The sequence below is a fragment of the Passer montanus genome, unplaced genomic scaffold (assembly GCF_014805655.1).
Source record: "Passer montanus isolate IOZ18808 unplaced genomic scaffold, ASM1480565v1 scaffold10, whole genome shotgun sequence".
In the NCBI taxonomy this organism is placed as follows: domain Eukaryota; kingdom Metazoa; phylum Chordata; class Aves; order Passeriformes; family Passeridae; genus Passer; species Passer montanus.
Genome location: NW_024356505.1, coordinates 30,189,446 through 30,202,779, shown reverse-complemented (window position 1 = coordinate 30,202,779; position 13,334 = coordinate 30,189,446). Strand labels below are relative to the sequence as shown.

Genomic DNA, 13,334 nt, shown 5'->3' with positions numbered 1-13,334 from the left:
TTGTAGTAAGAGGAAGTTTTTCTTGATTGTACTTGATACTTGAGATGGTTGAAATGTTTCTTGAGTCTTAGTGGGGGTTTTTTGTCTTTGGTATTCATTTTAAAAAGACTTTAAATTTAGTGAAGCAGTTAAGCCAGTGCTGCTGCCACAGGGGATCATCTTTCTCTCTTCTGCATTTCCCCTCTGCTTTGCATACACACATCCTGGCAGTTCAGGGAGCCAATTTTTCAGATGACTAATTGTTTTTAATTGTTTTCAGGGGAAATAACAGGACAGTGATGGCTTTTTGTAGAATTGGTTCCCATAGCTGTCATAGATTCAGTCTGACATAAGGCTGTGGTAGTATGGAGAATGACAGCAAGGGGCACAAGACTGAACCTTGTGGTGGTGGCTGTTAGATAAGTTTCATTCTAATGTCATAAATTATAGTCTTTGAGCTTGACTAACCAATCTAAAATTCATGCCAGGAATTGAAACAGTCTGGAATAATTTTACAGGTATTTGAGAACTTTAGAGGGGCCTATCATCTTTGAGGAGAAAGAGAAAAGGCACTAAACCATGCTTAAAAAAAAAAAAAAAAACAAAGAAACCCATAAAATCCCAACCCGAAACCTCATAACAGTCAGCAGACTTTTGAAAAGGTGGAAGCTAGAGGGTTACAAATAAGATATCTTACCCACAGTTCCTGGAGGAATATGGATAATGTAAATTATTTGACCCTGGAGATGACCTGGAAGATACTAATAATATGAGATTTTCAAGAACAAACCCCAGTTAACCTGGTTGAACATTGTTTTGTGGCAGGGCACAGGACCAGTTGTAAAAAAGGCTTTTTGATACTACTCTGTTATACAGTGAATGGAAGCAGTTGTGTAGTAGAAATAAATCTGCTTGGAAAACGCTATCTAGAAATAGATGGACAAAATGAAAACATTTGTTGAATTTCCTAGGTGATCTGTCTTTAAATGCCAGGTGATGTTTTCAGGAGTGACTGGGACTACAGAATCTACATACCAATCTTGCTGTAACGTGAGGGGCAGCCAGAAAGTTTGATGGGATTTGAATTTAAAATAATTCTGACAAATTAATGAAACCACTGTATTTTTGAATGGAAAGCTATGGATTCAAATGAATGAAGTGTTGCATCTTGGTGGGAGTAATCAGCTGTGCAATCACAGTGGAGAATGACTGAAGAATAGAAACTGTAAGCTGTAGTGTGTTAGTTAACAGTAGATATTTATTTCTTGTTAAAAATTACTGCTTTCAGAGTTAACAGTTGTACGTGATTTATATGTATTCCTGTCGTGGTTTAGCATGGCTTGGTTTTTAGTTAAAGGACTGCTTTCAGAGTTAACAGTTGTACGTGATTTATATGTATTCCTGTCGTGGTTTAGCATGGCTTGGATTTTAGTTAAAGAGAAAGTCCATCAGTTACAGAAGTGATTCTCTGTGCGGATTGCTAACAGCTCCCTCCAGACTTAACAAAACCAATTAGCTCTCTAGTTTTGAATGTTGACACCTAAAGCTGAACAAGCCTTTGTGAATTCACTTTTAAAATGAACAAACCTCGGGAAAAATTCTCTTGCTTGAGGCCTTTGAACAGGTAACGATGCTGGCCCCGCCCGCGGCACGGCTCGGCTGAGGCTCTGCCGCCGCAGAGCTCCAGCCAGGGCCAGCGGGCCAGGCTGGCTCTGCTCGGGGCTCCGCTCCGGCCCTGAGCTGCCAGCCCGTCCTGCCGCTGCCACAGGAGCGTCCCGCGGCTGGGAGCGGGGGCGGGCTGCAGCCCCAGGGCTGGGACTGGGCGCAGCAGGACCGCAGGAGAGCCGTGCACCAGAGATCACATGGCTGCCCACAGGCCCGGCTGAGATACCGGATCTTTCAGGGCACAGATGAAACTTGCAGATATCAGTCCTCTCTCCAGTGAGAGAAAAGGAAAGGGTGAAGACACATAAAGAGAGCAACATGGAGACACTGAGGCCAGTGAAGGAAGACTCAAAACCCAAATAGGAGGAGAATGAGGAGATGCCTTAGTCTTGGGCTGAAATTCTCTTGTAAGGCTATGGTAAAGATATAGTTTATCTTTATCAATATATCTATATATAGATATAGAGGAGATGCCTTAGTCTTGGGCTGAAATTCTCTTGTAAGGCTATGGTAAAGATATAATTGACACATCAGAGTCTTTTGGGGTTTTTTTTGTCCTGTAACTCCTGGAATGCACTGGGCAGATGTGGCATTCTAACCACAGCCAAGAGCAGAGGCACCTCTGTTGAAGCAAGCAGATGTTGAAGTAGCTGTGATCCAGTGAGAAGCTTCAACAGAGAGAAATGAGAAGGATGAGAAACCTTGCCCCAGGGATAGAAGAAGAAAACCTCTGTTCCCAGAGATAATAGAAGAGAAATTTTATTTCTATATTAGAACAGCTCATGCTTAAAGTTGCATCCTAATAAGCTGAGATGACCCATGGTGGTAGTTGTGGGAATTCTACCAAACTGTGGGAGGAACTTCACAATTGCAGATTTCTGGGTGGCTGCTATTCATGAAAATTAAAACCATGAGAGAACTGCTTGCTGTAGAAAAGTCTCCATGGCAGACTCCTTTCCCTAAGTGAACTGAAGAAAGATGATTTTAAAAGTGATAAACTGACTGAAAATACCAGATTAAAGGAAAAAAGAGTTGAGGGGAGGAGAAGTGTTCTGAAGGTTTTTCCTGATTCTTATTATTCTTCTTTTCGTTCTGTAAATAAAGTTTTGAGCCTGCTTTTGCCCATGTCCTTGCAGAAAATGAGTAAATAATTCTAGTGAGTGCCCTGGTGTTGGGCCAGCACTCAACCCACCTCAATTATCAGGACTGAGAGATGTGCTGAGCCACCAGCTGAGATACTGAAGATGGGGGTAAAGTTGCTCTTGTGGGTTTGTCCAAATAAGTGAAAACTTTGATGCATGGAAGTGTGAGATGTAGTTGCCTTGTCTGCTTAGTTTCTTCTGTTTAGAGCAGTGTCCTTTTAGGTGAATTGAAATTGATACAGACAATTAACAAGCAAGTTAACTTTTTTCAGTGCAGGAAATTTCATCCAGTTGCTTTCCATAATATGTGGCACTGCTAAGACTCTCTGCTCACATACTGAGTATTTTTGTAATTGGGATGAAAGGCAAAACCATTATTTGTGCTTTTGTTTTAAGAATACTGTTAAGATTTCTTTAAATACAGATAACTTTAACCTGTAGTAAAGAACTGTAGGCTACTGGTACTTAATAGTTGTGTCCATGTCAGAGGTGGACATGGACACAACTAGTAAGAGAAATTGGACACAACATGGACACAACAACAGAGAAATTGGAATCTTAATGTAGTGTATGGTATCCTTTTCTTCTCTGAAATAAAGCTTTTTTTTTTTTTTTTTTTGGTATTTAGAAACACAAGCTAGAAATAATACACCATGGACCCTTAATATTATAATACCAATAAGTGTTTGCTTAACTAAAAGAACATTAGCTATTATTATCCATTTGATGCAGAATCTTACTGGGCTATATGAAGATAAAGCTTAGTTCCCTGTTAGGCAACAAGTTGTAGCTGTGTAATCTGGAAGAATTATTACAGTTTACAAACTATTGAGGTGTCTGACAGCAGTAGTTCAGTAAAAGGTAGAAAATAAATTAGTTTGTCCATACCCAGGAAGGAATGCTGCCACACCTCCTGGGTGACATGTGTGTCTGGACTTAACAAAAGCTGCAGGTCAAAACCAGTGCAGTGAGTTCTGCTTGCAACTCTGCTATGCCTTGTTCTCATGATTGGTCTCTTTCCATGAAGAAGCTTTTTAACCAGGGGACAGACGTGAAATAGTATCTGTAGCTTGTGTGAAGATAGATTCAAATTCTGTGCATTATTTTAGCAGGACTAAGTGTTGGAACACAGTTGAATTTCAGGCTGCATCAGCCTTGCAGTTTTCAATAAAGCCTATTCTATAGTCTTGATTATTTGTCTTTTTCTTAAGTTTAGACAGAAGAGCTTAATTGCCCTTATTGTACCAAAGTAATTAAATTGAAGTCAGACAGCCAAAGATTTAATAAGATCATATGAATAAATATCACACATTGAATGTTAAAACCAACTATCACTGTTGCCCTTTTGCTGCAGTTCCTGCTTTCAAATATTTCAGTGTTTCGAGTATTTCTCAGCATCTCACTGAGAGATGTATTGACATAACTGTTGTAGCACTGGTTTACTGAGCACTTGGGGAGGAACAGAACAGAAGCTTAGGAAACCAGCACTGCTGAGGAAAAAAAGTCATTGCTGTGATGTTAGTAAACCACTTAAAGACGTGCACATCTGTGTGGTTTCTGTTAGTAGCTGTATGAGCCCTGCTGATATTACTCGCTGTCTTGACCAGAACTATGGGAAAAATTGATTGCATTTTTACTGTTTTTTGATGGAGAAGGAAAGGGAGGCTAATGGGAAGCATTGCAATAAATGAGAAAGTCTTCAGGAGTCATTCACTATGTAGAGGTCGTTGCTGTTCATTGGCAGTGATGGCAAAGCCTCCATTGTGGTTTTCTGACATTACCGGGAATAAATGGCAATGCAACTACAGAATGCTACTGGAGTCAGTATCGGTCTACAACTACTTGTTATAGTCTGTATGTGTCATCAGTCTGTGTGTCTCTAAGGACCATGTCAGTACGGGTTTGCGTGTCTCGGGGTGCCAGGAGCGCGGCCAGGACTGGAGGGGTTGGGAAGGTGAGGGGGTGTGCGGGCGGCCAGCGCCACCTGCCGGGAGCCTCCGGCCTGGGCAGCGCGCTTCGGGTGCCACCGGCCGCTCTTCAGCCCCGGGCTTCGCAGGGAAATGCACCTCCTCCAGCCTGAGCGGGGCTGAGCTCTGGAAATATTTTCTCATGTTTTCGTTTCACTTTTTTTATTTATAGGAACATCATTTGCAGCGGGCTATCTCAGCACAACAAGTCTATGGAGAGAAGAGGGATAACATGGTTATACCGGTTCCGGAAGCAGAAAGTAATATCGCATACTATGAATCCATATATCCTGGAGAATTTAAAATGCCAAAGCAGCTGATTCACATACAGCGTAAGTAAAGTGATTCTTTCATTGACGTCTGCATTGAGTCTGCTTTCTCCAGGCAGCAGTTGACAGAAGGAGAGGACCAGTGTTAAGCTGTGCCAGGGGAAACGTAGGTTGGATGTTAGAAAAGTTTTTTACAGAAAGAGTGATAAAGTAGTAAAATTGTCTGCCCAGGGAGGTGGTAGAGTCACCGTCCCTGGATGTGTTTTAAAACAGATTGGATGTGGCACTTGGTGCCATGGTTTAGCTGAAGTGCTAGGGCTTGGGTTGGACTTGATCTTGAAGGTCTCTTCCAGCCTTGTGATTCTGTGAGAATTTAGTTTTTCTAGTAGTTAAAGCTTTGTTCATAAATGTCTGTTAAGCTCCCCTCAAGACTGATTTCTGAGAATAAATTTTTTCAACATAATGTTGAAAAAAAGTTGAAAAACACTACTTGCTAAAGAAATGTTTAATTCTTGCTCAGTAGAACAGTTTGGAGGGAAATTTAGATTTGTTAGCAAGCACAGACACAAATCTTCTTAAAGAGGAAAATACATAATGCATACCTAAGAAACAGAATACCTGTCCCTGGAGCATCTCCAGGATAAAATGGCAGTGGAATGGATTGGGGAGCCACCCAGAAATGACAATAGCAGTAGAAGTATTTGCCTATGCCTCATGCAAGTGTTGTACATCTAAAAGCAGATGGGGTTTGATATCACTGATGACTTGCAGATTTGTTGTGGTTTTGTTTTTGTTGGAAGATAGCAGCTGTTTGCTATGGATATGACCCATGTGAGCACGACATTACTTCAGATAACTTTGGAAAAATTATGGAAAATGCAGTTTGTTGCAGAATTCTATTGCATACTGTAATAAGCAGAATTGAAAAAGTAGTACCTGTGCTATGTAAACATACCTCATGCCTAATTAACTTCAGTTAAATGCTAGACTTGTATGCCATTCTGAGCCTCAGTAATGGCTTAAAATATTTGAATTGTAGAATAGTGTGAGTTAGAAGGGACCTTTAAAGATCATCCAGGTCCAAGCTCTCCACAATTAGGGGAGTTCAACTTTATCAAGTTGCTCAGAGCCTGGTCCAGCCTAACTGAATGTTTCCAGGTATGGGCATCCACCAGTTATCAGACAACCTGTTCTAGTGTTTCACCTCCCTCATTGTAAAAAAGTTCTTCCTTCCTACTAGCAGTCATCCATGCTGATTTTAAGGTTGTACTTTTCGTTATTATTTTCCTTACCTGGCTCTTCTAACAGCTGGAATTGTCAATTTGATGCTGCACTGTATTTTACCTATTTGTTTATTAAAAATATATATGTTTTCACATGTGTACTTAGAAAGAAATTTGTGTCTCTTATCAGCCACAGCAATTTGAATGAGGCATGAGAACTAGGGAGTCGTGTTTCAAATGCAGTGATGCATTTTTGTAGGATACTGTGGAAAACAGTTGTTGGCATTCTGCAAGATGTTACTTGTATTTGGAGATGCTTTGCTACATAGGGTAGATCATGCTGGGTCAGTGAACTCTGACTCATTTACATCACAAAAATCATTGATGGAAGTATATTAAGATCATTGTCTTATATGTTAAAATATGTTAAGATCGTAAATATGCTAAGATCACAGTCTGCACATGCTTTGCTAGGAGTACCTTTGATGTATGTTTGGGCTGAAATCTGAACTGCTGATCATACAATACATAAAACTCAAGAATGCTTGGCAGCATTGAAGATTTTAATGAATCTAAAAATGTCTTACTGAAGCAGTGAGGCAGTAAGCTGTTAGTTGGTTTGACCACTAATAGGTTTTCATTGGTTAACAAAATCATAACAAGTAGATGTCAACTTTTATGCCTAATTTTTAACAGGGTAATTTTTTTCAAGAAAAAAACCCTTAATGTTTACATCCATGTGGAAGTAGCATTATTACAACATTCAAACAAATAATTTTGGTTTTCTCTTGAGAAGTATGGTGTGTTCTGTGGGCACTATTAGAACAATACATTTTTGTAGTAAAACTAACTTTAACTTTCACTGTATCATTTAGCTTTTAGTTTGGATGCTGAGCAGCCAGATTATGACTTGGATTCGGAAGATGAGATCTTTGTGAATAAGTTGAAGAAAAGAATGGACATCTCTCCTTTGCAGTTTGAGGAGATGATAGACAGACTGGAAAAGGGCAGCGGTCAGCAGGTACAACGGTACTTTGAATAAAGAATTTGAAATACTTGCTCTATGTATTACTGTATGAAAGTGACATGCTGGGTTTTACATTTAGCCAGTCAGCCTGCAAGAGGCCAAGCTGTTGCTGAAGGAAGATGATGAATTGATCAGAGAAGTATATGAGTACTGGATTAAAAAGAGGAAAAATTGTCGAGGTCCTTCACTTATTCCAGCAGTGAAGCAGGAAAAACGAGATGGCTCCAGCACAAATGACCCTTACGTTGCTTTTAGAAGACGAACGGAAAAGATGCAGACACGAAAAGTAAGTGTATCAGTGCCTCCCTCAGCTTTTCTTTCTTTTCATTCTCCCTCTTTACAAAGTTGCTTATTTCATTAAAAAATTTATGACATAATAAAAATGGAATGTTTTTAATTTTTAAGGACAAAACCCATAAAACTGCTTTAGTCGCACTCTTGAATGAAAGTTTATGTTCACTTTTTCACTAAATTTACTGTTAAACCTACTTAGGGTGTTGTCAAGCTGTGTATCATTGATAATGACATGCACATGCTTCTCTTTGGTTTATCATGTGACTTGTCTTTTTCTTTTAATATATCTAAATATTTATAACTTACTTTAATTGAGATTATTTAACTTAAGTGATGTGGGAAAACACGTGTTTTATGTATCTGCAGAATCGAAAAAATGATGAAGCTTCTTATGAGAAGATGCTGAAGCTGCGTCGAGATCTGAGTCGTGCAGTAACCATCCTGGAGATGATAAAGAGGAGGGAAAAAAGCAAGAGAGAGTTGCTGCATTTAACACTGGAAATTATGGAAAAGAGGTAATGTTTATTGACAATTTTTTGCAGAAAACTTTGGAAACTACTTTGTTTGGGTTGCTGCAAATATTTGAACAGGGGAGATTTTTAAAATAAGTTCAGATTCTGTTTCACATTTACAGAATAGCATATTCATATTTGCCTATGGAGAAAAAATGAAACATTAGGAAGTTGCTTATTAAGGGAGGGTTATTGTCATATTAAGCTACACTGTTTTATTACATGTGTAGATACTTCCAAATGTCAGTATCTACTCTGTGCATTATACCAGAAGAGAGATCATAGTTTCAAGTCGTTTCAAGTTGTGTGTTAGTATGAAGATTAGGGAAATCCCAGCTATTTTTAAGGCCAGTTTCAATCAATACCATTCTTCTTTGATTTAATGATCTCTCTTCTTTGGGAAAAAAGCTTGATCTAATACCCTCTTGAGGAAAATAAGCATTTCATGCAGCATTAAATGTGAGAGTCCTCTCTCCAGCTAGTGCTTCTTTTGCCATCCTGTTGATTGTGGGCCAAATGCTTTGCCAAGTGTTGCTTTCCCAGTTGACTGAGGATCACAGTTGTAGTGTGGAGTTGTCCTTTAGGTTGGTACTTAGAATCTGAATAGACTTTTCTAGCCTAAGTGTCCATGCTTGAAAGCAAATGTTCCGAGGCAGTACCTTAAAACTGCAGAACTGACTTCGTAGTCTGGGTTTTTAGGGAGACAAGCTGAATTTGCTCTACCAGGGCACTTCTTCTAAGCCCTGAGTATTTTCAGCAGAAACAGAGGGGAGAGAAATCATGAAGATTTTTCCAGTTGCTTTTTAAAGAAAATTAGCTATTGAATAGAGGAAGGACTTGAATACCTCCCTCGGAGTAGAGAACTCAGCATTTGTCACAGGACTTGGAATGTAATGTTTCATGGTTCTACTTATTGAAAGCACTTTGTAACACAACAGGAGGATTCATTAGTAAGGCATTCTGTTTTACTGTTTAAAACTTTCTGAATTATAAATTCTTCAAATGGTACCAGTCCCCAAGGAAAGGGATGGTAACCCTCTCCTTTTCTTTACAGTATTACCTTCTGGAGATTCTTTGCAGGGTAGTTGTCCTTTTTTATCTGTCAGCATTATTCACTGTGTGAATTTTCTGTGTTATTCATCTCCTTCTCTGGAATAATACTTTATGGACTTCTTGCTGATATACTGGATATTCCTTTTACTCCAGGTTGCAAGTGTTAATTTGTTTTTCTCAATTTTTTACCAGATGGATATTGTACTCCAACAAATAAAATTTATTCTGATTTCAGGTATAATTTGGGTGACTACAGTGGAGAGATCATGTCTGAAGTCATGGCACAGCGGCAGCCGCTTAAACCCACGTATGCTATTCCCATTATTCCTGTGACTAACAGCAGTTCTTTTAAACACCAAGAAGCTATGGAACTGAAAGAATATAAAGTTAAAGTAAGTCATGCCAATAACAGAGTTACTGTTTGTCTGTGAAGTGTACAAAATACACCATTTTAGGATGGCAGGAGGGAGGAGGCTTTTTGGAACTGGCAATAGGGAAGCAAAGCTGCAAGTGAAATAAAATGGCTTTGTTCTGTTGGAGTTTCAAGGATAACAGATTACCAGCATTCCTCAAGATAGAAATAAAGGAAGTACCAGCAAACTACAGATAAAAGGACACCTGAAATTGTGTTCTTATTCACGAGGATGGAAACATTTTTCTTTACTTGTCTATAAAGCTGGGATGTTCTTAACAAAACTGTATTTGTTATCATTAGGCATTGTATGAAGATAGAACTAATGATGTGAATACCATGTATTGTTCTAAGCTATGTAATTAATTTAATATGGAGGGTTAGGGTTTGTTTTGTTTCTGAAATATGATCCAGTGATAGTTCTCCCCCTGCTGTATATCTTTGGTTTAATATTTAAGTAAAGTATCAAATAATCTTATTTGGTTTAGACAGCTGACAAGTACTTTTCCTCCCTGCAGGCTTTAATTTTGTGTCATAGAAACCATAGCTACAGTGCGAACAACTGAGCATGTTAAATAGGTCAGGTGACACAGGATAAAGGCTGAGGTATAATCTGAATTTTAAACCAAGGCAACTTGTAACTGAAGAATATCCAGAGGCTGTTCTGAATTTGACAAGGTGGCTTTGATCAGTGAATTCTTCCACTGGTAGTAAAGCATTGTGCTTGTGATTGCTGGTGTATACTTGCTTATTAGTGGTGTTGGATCAACGCAGTGTCTCACAGCTTGGAAACTTGGGAAGTACTCTTAAACTTGACTTTGCTTAGTGTGGGGAAACATGTTTAATTTTCAGAGATTTTGCAAGATTATAGGTATCTTTGAGAAGTCTATTTTTTCCTTCAGAGCATTGCTTGGTACTTAGTAATACCCTGACACTGCATAAATGGCTATCAATTAAAAATGCTAGGAAATAAAAAAGGTGCCCCATAGATATGATATATATTTTGGTCTCCTTCTCCAAAGTAGTGAGAGTTTCTTAACTGCTAGTGAGTTACCTGCCTCAGACAGAGCAAACAGTGCTTGATTCCACATTGTCTGTTCAATGTTTCAGTTACTGGAAATGAAATACAGACACTGAAATGACTGCATGTTTTACTGGAACATGGTAGAGAAATGAATTCATGTCATTAGCTTGCTTACACAGGCGTTTACTTGAACTCCTGCTTTAATGTAATTTTCTTCTGTATGTAATTTTATACTGCTTTCATTTTTCTTGCAGCAAGATAAACCTGATGTTATTAGACCCAAAAGAAAGTATGAGAAGAAGCCAAAAGTCTTACCTTCGTCCGCTGCTGCTACTCCTCAACAGACGAGTCCCGCTGCACTGCCAGTCTTTAATGCTAAAGATTTGAATCAGTATGATTTTCCTAGCTCAGATGATGAACCTCTTTCCCAGGTAGGACCTCTAATGTTTTATACTGTCTTTAGGAAAGAGCAGAAGTAAAACTCAGAAATTTTGTAATACCTCTCCTCATACACCACTCTCACCTCACCCCCTCTTTAAAGGTTTTGTCTGGTTCTTCGGAGGCTGAGGAAGAAAATGATCCCGATGGTCCTTTTGCCTTCCGCAGGAAAGCAGGCTGTCAGTACTATGCTGTAAGTAGAATTTCCTTGTGCATGGTAAGACAGAGTGTCATTGTGTGAAAACATCTCATGTTTAATTGTTTAAAATTATTTTAAGCCTCATTTAGACCAACCTGGCAACTGGCCGTGGAGTAGCCCTAAGGAGGGAAGATTAGGAGATGTGCGTTACAGATACTGCTTAACCACCCTCACTGTACCCCAGAGGTGTATTGGGTTTGCACGAAGACGGGTTGGCCGTGGTGGAAGGTAAGTGCTGTGTAACTTTTGCTGTTTTTTAAAAATATAATTAAATCAGTAAGATGCAAAGAAGAAAAAACTCTAAAAAAACCCAAAAATAAAAAATAAAATGGAGACATCAAAGGTAGATTAGCTTGCTAACATCTCCTTTTTAGTTTTGCACTAGTGGATGCTGTTTTAGTAATGTTTTCCTAAATAGTTCCCAGGGTTGTCTATTGCTTGCACTCCCATTTTTGGCATGAAAATGCATGTATATCTTCGGTTGTGATTGGTTTGTTTTTAAATTGTTTGCATAGCTATCCTCAAATAGTAGCATTTCAAGATACCAAAAATTGTATTTTGCAAAAAATGCTTTTCAGAGTTTAGACGGTATTAGGTGATTTTGGGAGAGATGCTTAGAAATTATAATAACTGTTACATTTCAAACATTGTAAAAAAAATAATTATTTCAGGCATTTTGCTTTTAACAATCTTTACTGAAAACAATTCATAAATGGTTGTGTGTGTAAGGATGTGATGTTTTTCAGAAAATAGTACATTTGTATTAAATTTTTATTAAAAGTAAGGATATGATTTGCACTTCATATTTATGCTTAGCACCTCTTCACATATTATTAGTAAGTCAGCTTGGCCAATCAGCAAAGTTGGAATGAAATCTGATGGCTCTTACTGGATGGTTTCCAAGGGGATTTGGATGGTAATGTGTAACATCCCTACTGTTTTGGGATGGTTGTAGTATAGTCAGTATATATGGGAGTAAGGCTTTGGAAATGAAGTTACTTTAAGAGGACATATTAATCACCTTTTACTTAAGCAGTGTTATTCTCTAGATATTTTTGGTTTAGTTCTGTGTTGTTGAAATGTCTTTAATAAAAAAGTGATGTTGTACCTTAGCTTTTCTTCAGACAGTAGAAGGTAGAATATACCTAAATACTTACTGTGAAATAATAGGTCGTCATGGGAGTGTGTATGTATGTGTTGGCTTGTTCTAGAATGCTTTTGTGTAGTTTTTTTGTCCTTTAATCATCCACAAGCACACATGTCAAACTGACAACTTCCTTGGTGTTTTCTTGCCGCTGTTTAATTTTGTGCTGTTCTCCTGGTTTTAGGGTGCTACTGGACAGAGCGCATTCGGACTACGATAGTGCATTTCATCAGCTGGATTTGGAAGGGTTTTCCTCATCACAACACTCTTCAATCAGTCAATTTGCCAATACCTCAGAAACAAATACCTCGGACAAATCTTTCTCAAAAGACCTCAGTCAGATACTAGTCAATATCAAATCATGTAGATGGCGGCATTTTAGGCCTCGGACACCATCCCTACATGACAGTGACAATGATGAACTCTCCTGTAGGAAATTATACAGGGGTTTAAATCGAACAGGCACAGCACAACCCGGGACCCAGACATGCAGTACCTCTATACAAAGTAAAAGTAGCAGTGGTTCAGCACATATTGGTATGTTTATTTTAACAAACTTGCTTCTAGAAGTTTTAAACTTACGTCAGATAATCCAGAATATCATTAGGTCATCCATATTTTACATTGTGGTCTGTTTTGAGGGTAACAGCCTATCTTCAAGTGTATATTTTTTTGCTTCATTGAATTTATTTGCATTTTTTGCTAACGGTAGTGTACTGCATCTAAGATTTATACAAATGCTACAATGGTATGTAATTACAATTGTAGAAACAAAAGTTGAAACAATAGTACTGTGTAGGGTTTAAGTTCATTGAATATTTGGATTTTTTTTAAATTAAAATATATTAATTGAAATGTTAATATAAATATTATGTACCAAATTTTTTCTAGTACAAGGTCTGGCAGTGATGGGAAATGTTCAGGTAAAACGTTTGCATTTAGAGTCCCAGCATTCTATGAATTCTTACTTGAACTTAAATGAACTT

At 38.4% G+C, this 13,334-nt stretch overlaps 1 protein-coding gene across 4 annotated transcripts in view; it reads left to right on the top strand.

The window, feature by feature from the left end:
- The window catches only part of EPC1 (enhancer of polycomb homolog 1), a 63,940-nt gene that overhangs the window by 35,238 nt on the left and 15,368 nt on the right, over positions 1–13,334 (top strand). For all 4 annotated transcript variants that reach the window (XM_039709179.1, XM_039709162.1, XM_039709168.1 and 1 more), the window contains exons 2-10: positions 4,926–5,085; positions 7,121–7,266; positions 7,352–7,558; positions 7,933–8,081; positions 9,367–9,523; positions 10,822–10,998; positions 11,109–11,198; positions 11,284–11,432; positions 12,533–12,885. In XM_039709179.1, coding sequence (XP_039565113.1) covers positions 4,986–5,085; positions 7,121–7,266; positions 7,352–7,558; positions 7,933–8,081; positions 9,367–9,523; positions 10,822–10,998; positions 11,109–11,198; positions 11,284–11,432; positions 12,533–12,885 — 1,528 coding nt within the window. In that variant the 5' untranslated portion in view covers positions 4,926–4,985. The remainder of the gene's footprint in view (positions 1–4,925; positions 5,086–7,120; positions 7,267–7,351; positions 7,559–7,932; positions 8,082–9,366; positions 9,524–10,821; positions 10,999–11,108; positions 11,199–11,283; positions 11,433–12,532; positions 12,886–13,334) is intronic.